The sequence below is a fragment of the Solanum verrucosum genome, unplaced genomic scaffold (assembly GCF_900185275.1).
Source record: "Solanum verrucosum unplaced genomic scaffold, falcon-dt-bn FXZP01000247.1, whole genome shotgun sequence".
Taxonomy (NCBI): Eukaryota; Viridiplantae; Streptophyta; class Magnoliopsida; order Solanales; family Solanaceae; genus Solanum; species Solanum verrucosum.
Genome location: NW_026020125.1, coordinates 880,736 through 899,450, shown reverse-complemented (window position 1 = coordinate 899,450; position 18,715 = coordinate 880,736). Strand labels below are relative to the sequence as shown.

The window sequence follows — 18,715 nt, the reverse complement described above, 5'->3', positions numbered from 1 at the left end:
AATAATACTTCAATACATTTATGAGGAGAGAGAAAAGTGAGTCTACTTTTTAAAGGGCAATTTGGTAAACATTTTAAAGTCTTCATTTATTTCTTAAACTCCGTGCCCTGTCAAATGTTGCCACATAAATGGGACAGAAGGAGTAATACTTAAAAATGAACGAATGAAGTAACTAGTAAACTATTAAATTAGTATAGATCCTATAGCAAAACTGGTCAAGATATCCACGGTATTACATTAATTTAATAAAAAAAAGAATAAATTCAAATAAAACAATTCAAGACAAGAGAGGGATCGAAGGGTAAACATTAAACAATGTGAAAGCAAGAAACTTTATAAAATAATTAAATAAAATAAATTAATAATAATTTATAAAATTGGGATAGTAAACACTCTTCACCTCTAACTTTAACTCTAAATTATGAGTTTGAAAGCTACTCTTTCCGTCTTATATTAATTGATCATCTTTTAAAAAAAGTTGTTTTAGATTAGTTGTTCACCTTACTAAATCAATAAAACATTAATTAAATTTTTCATATCTTATTTTAAAAGTGTTAGACATTTATTTGTGAATTTCCCAATAAATGAGGTAAATTAGTAAAATTATCTTCTTATTTATATATTTTTTTTAAAAAGACCAATTAATATGAAATCGAGAAGTAAAATATACTACCTCCATTCACTTTTAATTGTCATAATTTCCTTTTCTAGAGTCAAATGATAATAACTTTGACTAACATTTTACGATATATTTTTTCATCATATTGATATGAAAAAAATGGAATTTATAATACTTTTCATATAATATTTGAATATCTACATTTTTTGTTTAAAATATCAAATTAATGTAATATAATTTAACTTTGATAAAAGTTAAATTAATCAAATTAACTTTTAAAAACGTAACATGACAATTAAAAGTTAAAAAAAAAAAAAAAAAACATGTTTGTCAAAAGATTTGTATCTTGTAAAAAGGAGAAACAAAAAAAAAAAAAAAAAAAACATCTCAAGCATGTTATTTTCAAGTCCCAAGTCACCGTCTTTATCACCTACCTCTTATCTTTTTTGGCCTCAAAGCCAAAATCCGTTTTCTTGCCTCCTCGAAACTTCCTTCAAATCCAAGTCCAAAGCCGCGTTCACACACGTTTTTCTTCATTAATTAATAATTCTCTGTACACATATATATCCCATTTTTCAACACCCATTTATCACAAAGTCTCTATGCGTTCACACCACATTTTCTCAAACTCTTTACTTTTACCCCATATATGAACCCCCTTCTTTCCCAGAAAATTCTAGATATCTTCCTCTCAAATCATGAATCATAACAGTTTACCCAATAAACGCCGTAGAAGAAGGAAAGAAACCCCAACTAATAGTAGTAATGGCGGAGCTGAAAATAATGATGATTTTGGGTCGGAAAATCAAGGGGCTGTGAAAACAAAGGAGTTGAAACAGATATTAACATCTTTGTTGTTTCTTGAAGAACAAGAAAAGTCTGAACAAGAGGAATTTGCAAAGGAAGAAGAAGAGAACAAACACCTATTTGAAGCGAATCATAAGAAAACAACTAAGGTGATGTGGGATTATTATTCAAATGTTCAACAGCATCATTCTGACTTAGAACAGTTAGATGGTGTTCGAAAACGGAAAGGGAGAGGAAATTCTGCTGCTGTTACTGCTACTGCTACTGCTACTGCTTCTGCTTGTGCCCTTGCTTCTGCCGCAGAGGAAGAAGTCGTTTCGAGTAATAAATCTAGTGAAAAAGGTGCGCCTCATAGGCGATTGTGGGTGAAGAATAGATCAAAAGCTTGGTGGGATCTATGTAACAGTCCTGATTTCCCTGAAGAGGAGTTTAAGAAAGCGTTTCGAATGGGGAAAGATACTTTTGAATTGATATGTAATGAACTGAGTTCTGTGGTTGCGAAAGAGAATACTATGCTAAGAGATGCTGTACCTGTGAAGCAGCGTGTTGCTGTTTGTATATGGAGATTGGCTACTGGAGAGCCTTTGAGATTGGTTTCGAAGAGATTTGGATTGGGGATTTCGACTTGCCATAAGCTTGTGCTAGAGGTTTGTACTGCAATTAGGACTGTGTTGATGCCTAAGTATCTTCAATGGCCTGATGAAAAGAAAATGAGGGATATAAAGGATGAGTATGAGGATATGTCAGGGATCACTAATGTTGTGGGATCAATGTATACAACTCATATACCTATAATTGCTCCCAAAATTAGTGTTGCAGCTTATTTTAATAAGAGGCATACAGAGAGGAATCAGAAGACATCGTATTCGATTACAGTCCAAGGTGTGGTTGATCCAAGAGGGGTGTTTACTGATGTGTGTATCGGTTGGCCTGGTTCGATGCCTGATGATCAGGTGCTGGAGAAATCTGCGCTTTTTCAGAGGGCGAATACAGGGTTACTGAACAATGTTTGGATTGTTGGGAGTTCTGGATACCCTTTAATGGATTGGATTTTAGTGCCTTATACACAGCAGCAGCTGACTTGGACTCAACATGCTTTCAATGAGAAGATTGGTGAGGTTCAACGGGTCGCCAAGGAGGCGTTTGTGAGATTGAAAAGGAGATGGTCTTGTTTGCAGAAAAGAACAGAAGTGAAACTTCAAGATTTGCCAGTGGTGCTAGGGGCGTGCTGCGTGTTGCATAATATTTGCCAGATGAGGAATGAGGAAATGGATCCAGAACTCAATTTCGAGCTCATTGATGATGAAATGGTTCCTGAGATTCAATTGAGATCGACCAATGCTAGGCTTGCAAGGGATGCCATTGCTCATAATCTTCTGCACCATAACCATGCTGGTACTTCTCTCCTTTAATGAAAGGAGTTGAAACTTTTATGTGTTGTAATTCTTTCAAGTTATTATTATATTTTCACATTTGTTTTTCTTAATTAAAGTTAGTCCAAGTGGATAGTTCTTTGTGCAAATTGATGAAAATGTTGCTTTCTAGGACCAATAGCATACACTGAAATTGCAAACAAACATTGTATTTCATACTTGAATTAGAGATTGATAGAAAAAATTGACTTGGCAAAAACATAAATTTCTCTTCTTTTACTTATTGTCAATTACATGTAACTCTCTTTCTTCTTGTTTGGTGTACATCATAATCATCTTCCTTTTTAGTCAGTTTTAATGAACACATAGTATTTAGTAACAATTTTACTGTTGATAGCACATAAATATGCTATATGACTTATTTTAAATTACAAATTTTAAAAGTTTTTTTCTTTTTTAAAACTGTATCAAGTCAAACTATATCAAATAAACTGGAACAGAGGGAGTAGAATGTTTGCATTGCATCCATGTGTGTGTTATTCTATGGGTTAAGGATGGTCATAGCAGCAATGGAACATTCTTGGAAGTGGTTAATTTAAAGGGGCTGATATTCAACATCTTTTAAAGTATGAATTGTTTAGTACCCTTGTAAATATAATAGAGTGAGGATAAACTAAAGTTTGTTGTATGAATCTTGCTGACAATATATATTTGAAAAAAAGGACAGTAAGCAGTGGGAAATCACTTTCAACTGATGTCAGATACTGGCTGGGCTAATTGATTATTGGGGCAAGATTAACATATTTTAATTCCTAAATGTCAATTCTTGTTTCCTAGAAGAAAATCTGTCTAGAGGCTACTTTTGAAAGAAAAAAAAAGGAGAGCTTAAACTAAGAACCTGTGGAATCTGACTGAAATATGTATTACTTTCCAAGATTACTACTCCCTCCATTTCATATTTATTTGTTGCTAAAAATAGATGATCAATATTTACTTGTTTAATTTATAAAAGTGAGAGAGTTTATTATATTCACTTTTATACTTTCTTTGTCCCTAATAACTTGTCTAATTTTGACAAATCAAGAAAATACAATATTTTTTATACTCTCAATTTATTTAGAGAGTTAATGTTTTTGACAAAGGTAAAACTTCTTTGCAATTAAAAAGGGTAAAATGGTACACCATGTCAATTATTATTTTCTTAATAGGTGTGTCAAGTCAAAATTGGACAAGTAAATAGGGACAGAGGAAGGGTGGGCGTTCGGTATTCGGTTTGGGATTACCAAATTTTGAGTTCAGTAATTGATAGTTAAAAGCAAATATCAAATATCAAAATTTAAATTTCGGTTCGGTGATTCGGTAATCGGTACATTAAATGTCAGTTTGGTATGGTATTCGGTAATACCGTATTGAAGTTGTAGTCTAGTGCGGGTTACCTCTCCTATGTGGTTTGCGAGTTATTGCATAGGGGTGGAGGTTTTACCTTGTGCGCACCCAAAGGGTAGCGGCTGCGGGTTTCCCTTGTCATCAAAATATATATATATATATATATATATATATACTACTGTTATATCATTCGTGGGTGCGGCTAACTCCCCATGAGTAGAAAGTTCTTTTTCTAGTTATCGAAACTCGAGTTATCTGAATAATGGATTTAGGGGCGAAGATCCCTACTATAATTCTTACATGTCTTACATGTATGAACCTAATAAGATAGCAATTACAACCCAAGAAGTAATAAGTACTTGGCCATGTACTTGGAAACCCCCTATTTGCCAATAGAAATGTTGGCCTACTTCCACACCGGATATATCGTATAACCCCTTTAGAGTATTACCTACTAAAATATCACCCCTTTAGATTCCGGGGCATACAAAGATTCTTTCACGACTTGGGGTGTTAATTTACCTACTAAAATATCATCCGTCTCTACCCAAGATCCCAGCATCACAATTCCTTTTTTGTCTAAATTGCGGAGTAAATGGGCTTCTAAATGCGGTATTTCATTAGTTACTTTTTTAGGGCCTTGACTTGTCACATGAGTATGAATTTCATATTTTCGTATGTGAAAAGAAGTATAAATATCTTCATATACCAAACGCTCGCTAATAAGTACTGCATCTTCAAAATTGTAACCCTCCCACGGCATATAAGCTACTAATACGTTTTTCCCCAAAGCAAGTTCGCCACCAACCGTAGCAGCACCATCCGCTAAAATTTGTCCCTTTTTAATGCATTTACCCCGAGGAACCCAGAGTTTTTGATGCATACAAGTATTTTTATTGGAACGTTGATATATAACTAATGGAATGCTTAGAATATCTCCATTACCTGCTAAAAAAATCTTGTCAGTATTGGTATAAACGATCCTTCCCTCGCGTTCGGCTATAGCAAGAGCCCCCGAATCTAGTTTAGTTGGCCTATGCCTGTTTGAACAGCCTCGATTAATCCTGTCTTTCTTTGATAAGAATCAATACGATCTTTATAAGGCTCCTCCTCCGAATGAAATTCAATGGGATCCAGCGAGACCATGTCTTCATCCATAGGATCCCAAGTACCCGGATCGATCAAAAGTTCAATTCTATCCGAACTACTCATTTTCAAATGATATCCACATTGTTCACAAATATTCATTTTTTATTTCAAAAATTTCTTATAATTTAATCCATAACAATTTTCGCATTGAACCCACAAATGCTTGTATTTTTGAGTTACCTCGAGATCATTAGAACTTTCTCTTATAGTTAAATCACTGCCCTTTGTGCGAGTTCGTCTATCGGAACCCTCGTTTTCACTACTATTTAGACTTTCACCACTACAAATGGCCCTATAAATGTAACTGTCACCGTAACTCTCACTACCACTTATAATGGAAGTATCTATACAGATTTGAGACTGAAGATAATTATCAATGCAACTATTAATGTGATTATTCCAACTACATTGAGTATCATACATGTAAGAATTATAGTAGGGATCTTCGCCCCTAAATCCATTATTCAGATAACTCGAGTTTCGATAACTAGGAAAAGAACTTTCTAGTTCACTCAGAAAAGAATGATCGTTGTCAACCTCAAAAATCTGATTTTCAATATCAAAATAGATAGAGTAACTGTCTCCATTCCTATCACTAACTAAAAAAGTGTCATCGGAGATGAAATTCCAAATGTCTTTAACGCCGAATAAATAATCAACATTACTGCATCTATGAATGTTTTTCATTTTTAGATTTGGATCTTCACTGGTATTTTCAATAGGACCAAGACTGCCCATTGATTTATTTAGCCCACACCTGCGTTTGAACTCCTTCTTAAACAACATCGAATTAAACCACCATCTTTCCATAGAGTTTTCTTGCCCCCTATTTGCATGAAAATACAATAGATGAATAGTCATTCGCTATAAAATTATTTATTTGAATATCTTATTTCCTATCAGACTAAGCATAGAAATCCAATCACTAGGATTATTAACTAATACGGATTGTAAGTATTCAAAAAAGTTCTGAATCTGGGGGAACACTTCACTATATATTAATATGTTGGAACCCCCTTTTATTATTCAAAATAATAGAATTTTTTATAAAGGGCGGCTTCTCCTATGTCGTGTCAAATTCGCATCGAAAAAAAGAGATTTGTCCTCTCCTATAAAGAAATAAAAAAAAATTCGTAAAATCTCGTCTAATACTAATATCTAATCACTAACTAATCTAACAATCTAAAATCTAATAATAAGTAATAAATTAAGGTTCTATTTCAACACGGAACAAAGCGGACAATATACAGGATGGGTAGAAAGAGTTGTAATACTTGGATCGGATATTTTGAATACCAAATAAGATTTAGAATACTAATAAATCACATAATATCCCCAGTTATTTTGATCTATTTTTTGAAATTCAGAAATAGTAAGCGATTCCATAAGGGATTTCTGAAGTAAGTTATTTATCTTATTATGTTATTATTAATCAAGGATTTCTTATATAGCTAGAACGACCCTCACAAATTCAATTCAGAAATTTCTTTTATCTTGATTTCATCAAGGATTTCTTTTATCTTGATTTCATCTGTTTATTCATTCAATTCACAGTCACAAGGGGCCGGAAGGACTTCTAGTTTTATTCTCATAGACCAAATTTGATAAGTTTCGTCTATGAAATTTTTTGTGACATTCAAAGAGAGACTGTTGTTTGCCATTATTTTTGATTAAAAATTGGTTTAGAAAAGCATGTGCGTTGAAAAAAGCACGGGTTGAAAAGGTAGCCTTGATGGGTTAAAAAAGGTATCCCTTACGGGTTAAAAATGTATGGTAGTTTTTTTAATCATAATTTAGCACAAAAAGATTGAAAATGTCTCTCAATGGATTGAAATGACTTGCAATAGCTTTCCAATAGATATGTAGTTTATCAATGTGGCGATTATAAGGATATTTTGATATCTTGTTTATGAATTATGTTTTGCACATTTGGTAAGATTGTATAAGAATTGGAATTTTTTTTATAGTGTTCACAACTTCTAAGATTTTCATGTTTATGAAAAAAAAAATACTTAAGAAATTTAAATTACATGTCTAAACAAAACTTCAACGGATCATAAAAAGCGTGATATCTTTTTCTAAAATTTAGGTTTGATGCTAATCACCTTGAATACCCTTAGAGAGTAAATGTACCACCAAATAATATGCTTCTTTTAGGACTAGATTAGCCTTAAGCAGCAAGTGAATTTTAATTAAGATGACTCACAAATTTTGGTGGCATGTCCCATGTAGGATGAAAAATTAGCCCTTTCCACTATATAATATACCCTTTTTTTTTTCTCATCCGTCCGGTGTCTTTTTCCATACCCAGGACTCGAACCCGAAACCTCTGATTAAGGGTAAAACACTTTCATAAGTGCACTACAACGTAACCCATGTTGGTCACTATACAATATTCTTATTTAGCAATATATTTAAACTTTGAACTTATATGAATACAAATCATGATTCCAAGTGTAGATAATAAGTTAGCGGTCATAATCATTTGATGAGATGAGATTGGAGTTGAATAGATACAGAGGAGGAGGGGATTTTTAACTAATGGATGGCTAATCAATTTTACATGGTTTCTTGTCAAGATTGTGTTGTCTATTTCTCAGAAATTGTAATCAATTTGGTTGCCTAGACATCATGGTTTTGTCATTTTCTATAAACACATAACAAATGTCATTTACCAATAAAATAAGAAAGAAGAGATTTGGGTCATTGGAATAAATGACTTTATTTGGAGTGCTCTTTAATTTTTGGTATAACCGTACAAGTTATACCATAGAACATAAGTTCAATAACAAAAATTACGTTTCAAGGCAAAACCTTTTTAAAAGTTTAGCATTGCAAATTAGTTACTACAAAACTTATGCCTCAGGATAAATATTTTCTAAAAAGTTTTTCCCATTAAAATTAGATAATAGGTAAGGATGTTCTAGTCCTCAAATTTTCATTAAATGAGTAATAGAGACGAAAATTAAAGATCGCAATTTAAAGAGGCAAAAAATAAAAATAAAAACTATCCCAAAATAGGGATAATCCGTGTAAAAAAAACTTGTGATTATGATTTTCAATTTTTTTAATGCATAAAGATTAATTTGAGAGTGATATTCATGTTTATCATCGCAGGTTGAAACATTGCTGGATGAAAATTAAAGTGAAAAAAAAAAAACTAAAAACTCCATTGTTAAAGTTTTTAAAAGCTTGAAAACCACAAATAAATTTTATAATATATTACTAATTATTTGACAAATAACATCATTCAATTAAAATTTGATTTTTTTTTTTTATTGAAATTCATAGGAAACGAAACGAAACCTTTACATAATTTTATATAATGATGTAAAAATCAGCTCTCATACGTTATTATATATATATATATATACTTTTTATTAAAAAAAAAGTTGATACATTATTTGTAGTAAGTGTTTAATATTATTATATACCGAATACATAAACTTTGTTACGAAAACAAAAGTAGTTGATTACGTGAGTATAGATTAAAAATATGATTACGTGGATGTAATTTAGTGGAAATGTGTCGTACAAAATTATTAAACGGAGATTTATTTTTTTTGCAGAAATAAAAATTATTCAAAGCGCGTTGAAACATGCTTAGACTTGGCCAAAATCAGATTCTATTCACACTAGACTGAAATATATTTAAAATGGACGATGGAAACAAGTATTAAAATATATTTATATATAATTTAGAAATGAAAAACGGCTGTTTTATAGTTTAGAGTAACATTTGATAGCTATTGTCAATTTTATATTAATAGTAATAAATTATACTCATTTTGTTCACTTTTAATTGTCATTATGCACTTTTTAAAAATCAATTTGACTAATTTTTAAAGTTAAATTACATTAAATTAATTCAATGTTTTAAACAAAAAAAATCAGATATTCAAAAACTATACGAAAAGTACTATAAATTTCAATTTTTTGCATATCCATATGACAAAAAAATACATAAAATATTAGTCAAAATTATTAATATTGAACTCTACAAAAAGGAAATTATGACAATTAAAAATGAACGGAGATAGTATATTATATACAACACATAGAGACATAGTCAGCAAGCATAGAGGAATGTCGTGACATCAATAATTCTATTTTTATTTTGAATAACTAAATATTCTATTATTGCGAGGATCTCTTCGATAAATAAGCTATTTATTTTGTTCATCATTACGATGTAAATCTCTTAATTTTTAATACTAATTTCACTGTATATCCATTTTTTATAATGTCTTCTTAATATATGGGTGTGCAACAATTGAACTGATCCAAAAAAAATATTACTGATTTATTGCTATTGAGTTATTGGGTTAATTATTTTTTAATGGTTTTATAAAAGAAAATTATTGAATTATCAGTTCAGTATTGATTTTTAATATTGGGTATTGGGTAAACCTGACAAATTAAGATTATAGCAATTTACTACTTTTACCCTTACATAATTATTAAATATTAATCTTAACATTTTACTATTTGTTTGATAAATATTTTTTTATTAGTTAAACCGAAAACCGAACCATTAAGGATCAAAATTGATAAATCAAAAATCGACAAAAAGAATCTGGTTTGATTATTGATTTAATGTATTTAAAAATTAAAAATCGATGAATTGAACTGATAATACATAAAATCGAACCAAACCGACCCATGCATACTCAAGAGGATACCCCTTAATTCAGATGCTAATGCTGTTAGCTATTTTTTCGAGTCATAATTCTCTTTATATAATTAGCTTTTAATTTAAATATAATATATATCTTTTAGAAAACAAAAAGAAGAAGAACAAAACACTCTATTCAAGATTTATTTATGATTATTATATGTGTAAATGATGTTATTTGGGCGAAAATAAGATTTTGTAGGTAATATATTTGTCCTTGGGAAATATTTAACCATAATATTTTTGGGATATTTCTAAAGTTGCACCGTTTATAGCATGTATTCGGTAATTGGTATGAATAAAAGATTTTTTCTAAAACAAACAAGCTCTACAAAAATGAATAAAATGACTTTTCTAATCAAAATATGAAAAAAAAAAAAAAGTTTCATTAATGAAATTCCTAATTATGTCCTCCCCACCATTCAACCTCACATAGTATTTATCTAAATTAAACTAATTTATTTTCTTAAAAAATATTTTTCAATTGGCTTCTTTTTAAAAAAAAAACAATATTTATTCATTACCGAACACACCCTCTAATTCTGTGCACGTCAATTTTTAAAATTCTAATTATCTTGCTATACGCTAATTAATACACGATTCGTATAAATAAATTAATAAGAGTTAGTAACTTAATTAATGGTAATAGACATATGCCACCAGTTTTAGGAGGAAGAAATTAAGATTTAAGATTGATAGAAGTCATTGTAAACCTGTCAAGTGGGCTTGTCCAAGCCGACCCAGCCCATTAAATATTTATGCATTTGGGTATTGGCTTTGGATCGGCCCATGGTCGGGGTTTGGGGTACAAATAAGGGAAAATTATGCAGAATAACAAACATTTAGCCTATATTAGATACTATACCTTTTTCTTTTTTTTTTTTTTTTTTTTTTTTTTTACCGTGGTTTCCGGGCGTCGCTTTGCGAACCCGACTAGCTGTACCCACCGGGTCCCGCTGTTTCAAGGCGGGTCCACCACGGTTAGTTCCACGGGGCCCTGGAGACGCGGCCGGTTTGTAATGCCTCCAGTGGCCCTGCTGGGGCTCGAACCGGCGACCTGAAGGACTTTGTCCCAGGCCTTTACCAGCTGAGCTACCCCTCAGGGTTAGATACTATACCTACAATTTAAGAAAACTGTAATTCGTGGCTACAGTTTTCACAATTTTAGTTATTTGTTTGATTTGTATAATTCACATGATTTGTATAAACCCAAAATTTGTATAATTCAGTTCCTAATTGTATAAATCCAGAATATTGTATATGTTTACCCTAGCAATTTGTATATAAATTATGAAAAAATCACAATAAATTACCTTGTTTTTATATTGGCAAGTGAAATATACAAAAGGAGTTCTGAAAAATTCATAAATGTAAAAATATAAAATTTGTATATACTTATCATATTTGTATATTTGCAGTCTCCATAGCAAACGATACTATAGCTATGAAGCGAATTATCGAAACTATGGCGATAGAACCTTATTATATTTAGGACAAATTACTTAACTACACTCATTTACTTACCTTAATATCCATTTATCCCTACTTATTTCAAAAATCCCTTATTTACATATGTATCCCGCATGTATCCCGTGCACAACGCTGTGTATCTCACTATGTGAAATGTATCAAACCTAATGTATCATGTACACAACGCTATGTATCCCACAAACAATATTTTTAAGGGGTTTTTGGTAAATAGAAAACTAGAAGGGATAGGATGTTATTTAGTACTTATAATATGTGGTTCCTATAATTTATACTTATATTTATTATGTTCACTATTTCTAAAATTAGCTCAGTAAATAAAGATGTTCGCCTCAATCCATGACTTGCTTAACATTAGGAGATGGGCTATCAGGTTTGGTTTTTAGGCTTCAAATGAGTGGGTTTCATGTGCTGTTTTGGATGGGCCGATATTTTTTTTTTGTAAAAATCATCTGAATACACACCTATTTTAACCTTATTTTCTTAAAATTTCTACCGTTTCAAAAATTACATAAATCCTTCTTTTCCTCGTATTCTCTCACTTTCCCAGATACATCACTAGTAACATTTATTCCCACAATTTATGTTCATTTTTTCACGCCTCAAAACACTTCATGTATCATTAGCTATCTCCATTACTCTATTTTTGAATTTCAAATATTTTCTCTTTCCAGTTCATCAATTTCAAGTTATTCAAGAGGTAGATCTCCGGTTCATTGATTTTCATCACTTCAGTTTTCTGGTAAGAGCTTTGGGTCGAGATCCATGGGCGACAACATTGTTGAAAGTGAAAAAAAGTTATGGAGTTGATATATATTAAAGGACAAAGTGTAGAATGATTTCTTTATTTTTTTATTTTTTTTTTTGCTTTTGGCAAATCGAATTGTTTATTTTTATTTTTTTTCATCTTTTTAATTTATCTAGTCGATTTTGATTCTCAAATTAATGTATAATTCCTTCGTTTCAACTTTATGATGCATTACAATTTTAACATGTACAATGTATCGTGTTTAAATATTAGTTTTGATACATTACTCTAATTTATTGATATACAAATTAATATGTATCATGTTTATAGTTATGTATTGAGAAAACACATAAAAAAATTCTAAACTTGGCAGCACAACGTACTTTAGCACTTAAACTACACGGGCGTTTAAATACCCCCTTAACATCTTTGAAGTGAATTAAATACAACCCTGAGAGTAGAATACCACTCTCGCATATGTAAGCACCACGTCATTAAAATTTATTACACTAATCAATTAATTAAAAACCTCTTCTCTTCTATCCCTCCCCCTCCCCTCTTTCTTCTTTCTTGATTTTCACCATTTTCAACCCTCACTAGCTTCTTCTTTTTTCCTGAATTTTCAGCCTTTAATAGTTGTTTTCTTCTTCAACATTCATCAATTTTTTATTTTTTTTAGAATAGCATACTTACTTTTTCTTCTTCGAACTCTCTCTCCCACAAATCTGTCCCTTGGAGAATAATATTTTTTGAAAGTTATTTTTTTCTTAACAACTCAAATAAAAAATGAAGGTTGTGTAAGAAAGTTGATAGACCCACATTTTTTGCATCATAACTAATAGAATTCAAAATGGGTTACTAAATATTCAAGAAAGTTTGCATTCAATAATATGAGTTAGGTGTTGGGTTTTGTGATTAATAAAGGGCAGGTGAGGTGAGGGATGAAGATGAAGGAAAATTTTTAATATGGAAGAAGAAAGGTATAAGAAGTGCTTTAATGGGGAAGAAGACAACAAAATAAAGAGAGAACAAAAAAATTAAATATTTTTTTTTAAAAAAATTGAACCCACAAATTTCATTTTCTTCTAAACAAGAAATTTCACATTTTCTTTAACTTTAACTTATAATTTTTTTAAAAAAAATATTAGTTATATATTGGCCAGTAAAAAAATGTCATGTGTATGATTTTACCTTTCAGTTTTTTTATTTTTATTATTTCACGCACTTTGAGGAGAGTGAGTACACTCACTTTGCCACATCAGCTCTTAGGGTGGTACTTAATCAGTTCAAAATTGTTAAGGGGATATTGAAACCCCCGCATAGTTAAAGTACTAAAACAAGTTTTGTTGTCAAGTTCGGGGAGGGGGGGGGGGGGTTGATGTATTTACTCTTATGTATTTGATATATAACTATTACAAATTTCATTATATTTTGCTACCAGATATATACAACCAAATTTATTCAGCTAGAAGACTATGTATTTGTAGACATCATCAAATGTTATACATAAACACTAACGTTTTATAACAAAAATCAGTTTGTATCATATTCATAGTTATGTATATATCACATGACTATGTTATGTATATGTCACATAACTTTGTTATGTATATAACATAGTTATGTATCAGATGTTGTTATGTATATGCAACATTGTTTCATAACTAAATCAGTTTGTATCATATTCCTAATTTTTCATTTATGATACATAACTATGCCAAATTGTCGAATTGATGATGTATTAGATGTTGTTATGTATTTGTAGTCCTTCGAGTAACATTTTAAGACATAGTTGTACCACTTGTTTAACGCAAAGTATATCGAATTCAACAAATTTCAAACTTTATTGTATGTATCAGATACATATCAACTAACCACAATGATATGTATCAATCACAAAAAAATGCTATTGAAAACATTACATGTATAATATATCTTATAATATTTTTTCAATTAAAATAAGATACATAAATAGTAATGTATCATACACAATTTTATGGGCATAATACATAAATAATAATTTATACTACATATATTTGATACATAAAATCTACCATACTATTTATACTTAAAATTTACAAAAAGCTAATATTTATAAATTCAACTAGTTGCTCTACCAATGTTTGTGCTCTTCTACTTTTGTCATTTCTTTACTCTCCAGAAGCAGTGAGAGTTCGATTTGACATTTAGTATACAAGTATATAGTTAATGTCGATGGAGGAGGAAACATTGTATAAGTGGCATCAACGATGAGAAGGAAGAGGTTGAGAGCCCTTAGAGAAATTCAAGAATTTCTTCAAACCCTAACAAAGATGTTCATGGTGTATCTTCTCAAATGTATTGACAAGATCGACATATTCATGTTGTATCTATTCAATTTTTCAAAATTTTGATTCAAAATTGAAAGGTTTTTTAAAGAATGGGGAGAAGGAATTTAAATTTTGAATTGTGTCAATCTGTTACATTTTGCCAAAGATTGATTCCCACAACAACGTGATTTCGTAATTTATGCTTTTTGTTCTTTAATTTTATGTTTCTTTTCCTTTTTCAGTGTAACAGAAAATTCAATTTATGTATATGATGGATTGTGTCCGATTTGTTTGCTATGTATCTGAATGACACTATTTTGGAGGAATTTTTGTAAATAAAAAAAAATAGTGATAGGATGTAATTTGCTCCTTACACTATGAGATTCCTAAAATTTTTACATTTTCTTTTTAAAATTAACTTCTCCAACTCAAATGAAATTTGAAAGTTGAGTTCTAATCATGTAGGGTATTGTTATTAATTTTAATTTTAATATAATTATGACAGTTGTAAACTTGAACTTTAAATTATAATCATATAGTGTAGTGTTATCAAATGAAGTTTGAAATAATTGTAACCTTTGTGAATTTTAAATTTGAATTTTCAAAGTTAAAACTTAAAAGTCAATTTTTAAACTTTCAACATTCTCAATCTATAAATATCACTACACATTCCTCTTCATTTTTTACACAATCGGCATCTCTCTATCTATATTTTCTTCTTAATTCTTGCTTACCATTCTATTTCAAACTTTCAAGTTTCAATTCTCAACTTTCATTTTCCATGAAATTAAATGAACTAAAATATTTTTAATGTAGTGTAATATTTTCAATTTTGAATTAGAATTAGAATTAAGATATATATAAAAAAATATATACAAACAATATAATATATATATACAATATATATCGAATGTTTACAAAATAAACTATGTATAAAATATATACTAGCGTGCATGCACACCGCGCACACACGTGAGTGCATAAGATAGATACTAGCGCGCATACACACGCGCACACGCATGTGTGTATAAGATATACACTAGCGCACGCGCGCGCACACACACATATATATAGACACACACTAGATGTAGGGAACCCTCCCCCCCAACCCCCCGCGCGCGCACACATGTATATACACACACTAGATGGGGAATCCCGTGTTTAGCACAGGCCCAATATGATGAAGATTATAATTTAAGGAACAACTGGATAAAATAAAGGTGACAACATACTGCTAGGAATACAAATGTATCAACTTGGTAATGAATTGACATTATCAAATAATAATAGAATGTAACCTCATTTAACATATATGGAAGAAAAAATTGATACAACAAGAAGTGTAAAGTTGGTGTTGATTACATTTAGTTAGTCCGTATAGAGGGTATATTGCTCTATTTTTTATTTTTGCGAAAATTAAATACATGTGTGTCATCAGGTTGATGTTAAATTGTTCGCTTAAGATATGAATGAGGTGAGTGGGAAGGATAGAGGCCTATTTTACATCAGGTCATAAGATGATATTAAAATAGAAAAGAAATTGCAGCTGCAAGTTTGTAGAAACGTGAAAAGTCAAAGGATTGAAGCACTTTTAGATTTTTTTTCCCCTCGAAATTTAACATCTGCAAAATATAGAAATAGTGAGTAGTCATCAAAAAACTTCTAAGTAACTCAGCATGAGAAAATGTATACTTGCCATATTCATTTGTATCAACTGCATGGAAGAGAATTTTAAAAATCACTAAGCTAAAAAGAGGTAGCATAACTTAACTTCATGGAGAATACCAAGCATATGAGTGACATTACCAACACAATTAACTATTGAAATCTTAAGTGGCTATTTATAATATTGAAGATATTGAACATAAGCAGGAGAGGAAAGACATTTCATATGCATTTATAAATGCACATTTCTAAAGTAACTCAAGTCGAAGAGAAGAAAAAGTTATTGCTATAAATTTGAGAATGCATATTTGCAAACCCGCAACATAAATTAAATTTTACTTTATTGTTCGATTTAGTTGAAACATGTTTTCAATCATATTAATAGAAGAAATTCTTCAACTATATTAAATAAGTTATTGTACACGAAAATAAGAGAAAAACTTAGCAAATTGTGTTGTGGTAATAATAAGAATCGTGAAAAGATTGAGGATATTTCTTAACTTGATTGAAGATATTTCTTAACTTGAATAGCTCACAGAGAAACTTTATCTTGAAATAAGCACTCATAATTTTCAAGGTCATTGATGAAGAAGTAAGAACACACCCTAATCCACATTGTTAACGTGTAGAGGTTAAATATTAGGAACATATCAACTTCAGTTGTTCTATAAACATGAGGAGTACTCGACCAACAAATTACTTCTTTGGTGAAGAGATTTTCATTAGGTTATTGAGCAGAAAAAATATTTTTGTTGTACAACATTTTTAAGTATCACTCGAAGCCTTATTCATCTCTTTCATACAGGGATCAACCATCACTTTTGACATTAAAATACTTTCAACTTGTTAGCCAACCTTTTTATTCCTTCATTCAAGTGAAAATCTATAAATAAATTTCAACTTTAATTATCTTTATTCTATGTAAGCTCAAAGTGATTTCAAAAAGAGTTGGGTTAACCTGAAAACGATGAAAAGAAAATGTTGATTATTAGAGGGAAGTTGTATTATATGTTTACTGAGAATAAAAAGAGAAATTTTCTAGTAATATTCATTAGCAACTCCAATTTAACTTAAGTTGTAAAATGTATATAAAGTTGAGTTGTCATTCAATTCTAATAAGTGGATCGGTAATTAAGATTATGAGTTTGAAGCAATTCGATTAATTATAGAGATAAAGTGTGACCATAAATCAAATAATTATCACTACTTAATTAAGTTGTGATTGGTAGAAGAGGGTAGAAGAGTTCATAAACTTCAATTCTTGAATCCTCTTTTCACATACCCACTTTTGATAAAGAAATCAAGTAGATGAAAGAATTAAATACAATCAAAAGTACTAAGGAAAGTTTTTTTAAGAATCTTCAGTCTTGTTGGTACATCTTTACTTCCTACAACTTGTTCTCTGTTGCTGAAGCTATCTTTTAAGAGAATAATTTTTGATGTAATATTAAGCAACAATAAGACACACAAGCTGGGGAAAGGTATGAAGTAAGGTACGAATATTGGTGAAAGTTATGAAAGCTAAACCAATTTATTTACATCTAAAGTAGGTCAAATTTTCGGAATCAATGTTGATTAATGAACTAGTACATTCAATTCAAAACATTTAGTTCAACTTTACTCTCAGCTATAGTATTTAATTGGGTTAAATTTTTTGAGTAAATAAAAAACTTCCGTACAAATGTAACAACTTCAAAGGGTGAAATTATATATAGTAAAAAATCAGGAGTCAATGTTGAATTTGCTTAGCTACACTTTTTTTATAACCCATTGAGAACAATATGCAATTTTGCCTCCATATTATATTGAACTATTATATACTTTCTATATTAGATTACTACTATATGTCCCATATTAGATGGACTTTTCCAATTTGCTTGAAACACTTGTTTTCGTTATCGATACACTAAGAGGAATGAACAACAACCTGCAAGACCTGTTGCTTTTTACTATATAGTTATGGTAAATCAACAGGTGTACTTCATAAAAAGTTTCTTAAGCTCTGCAAAAATTATATTTAAGATTCAATGAGGAATTTTTGCAAATACCTGGGGAGCTAAATATATATATATATATAAGGTAACAACAAAATAAAAAAAATATACAAGAAATTCAATGAACGGCATACCACAAAGAGAAAAACAGAGTATTCATAATTATACAGAAGCACAGAGAAGCAAGGCACTCACTGATAAAATTCATGGGCAAGATGAACTATGGTAGTAGCACAAAGAATAAGCGAGAAGACAAACAATTCCAAGAGAAATGGACACTGAAGTTGAGAAGATGAAAACAAAACGACGTAAAAAATTTGGACTACACGTGGTGATCTCAAAATGTTCTTGTTGATGACATAGATATGTCGACGTGGTGTGTTATTATTGCCTTTTATCATATAGTATCAACCTCTAAGGCTTAAATCACCGGAGAAATGAATTATGTATAAAAATCGTGACCAAGTGAAAGAGCCTTTCATAATTCTTATCTAGATGATAG

At 30.4% G+C, this 18,715-nt stretch overlaps 3 protein-coding genes across 4 annotated transcripts in view; 1 reads left to right on the top strand and 2 right to left on the bottom strand.

The window, feature by feature from the left end:
- Nucleotides 1–18,715, bottom strand: part of LOC125825807 (eukaryotic initiation factor 4A-2-like) — a 468,338-nt gene that overhangs the window by 336,935 nt on the left and 112,688 nt on the right. The gene's annotated exons all lie outside the window — the stretch shown is intronic.
- On the top strand, nt 1,262–3,113 carry LOC125825801 (protein ALP1-like). The gene has a single exon (XM_049505089.1). It carries the CDS (start codon nt 1,318–1,320, stop codon nt 2,836–2,838), a length of 1,521 nt encoding a protein of 506 aa, XP_049361046.1. The 5' UTR covers nt 1,262–1,317; the 3' UTR covers nt 2,839–3,113.
- On the bottom strand, nt 5,427–6,271 carry LOC125825817 (acetyl-coenzyme A carboxylase carboxyl transferase subunit beta, chloroplastic-like). The gene has a single exon (XM_049505111.1). The coding sequence runs from the start codon at nt 6,193–6,195 to the stop codon at nt 5,437–5,439; it is 759 nt and encodes a 252-aa protein (XP_049361068.1). The 5' UTR covers nt 6,196–6,271; the 3' UTR covers nt 5,427–5,436.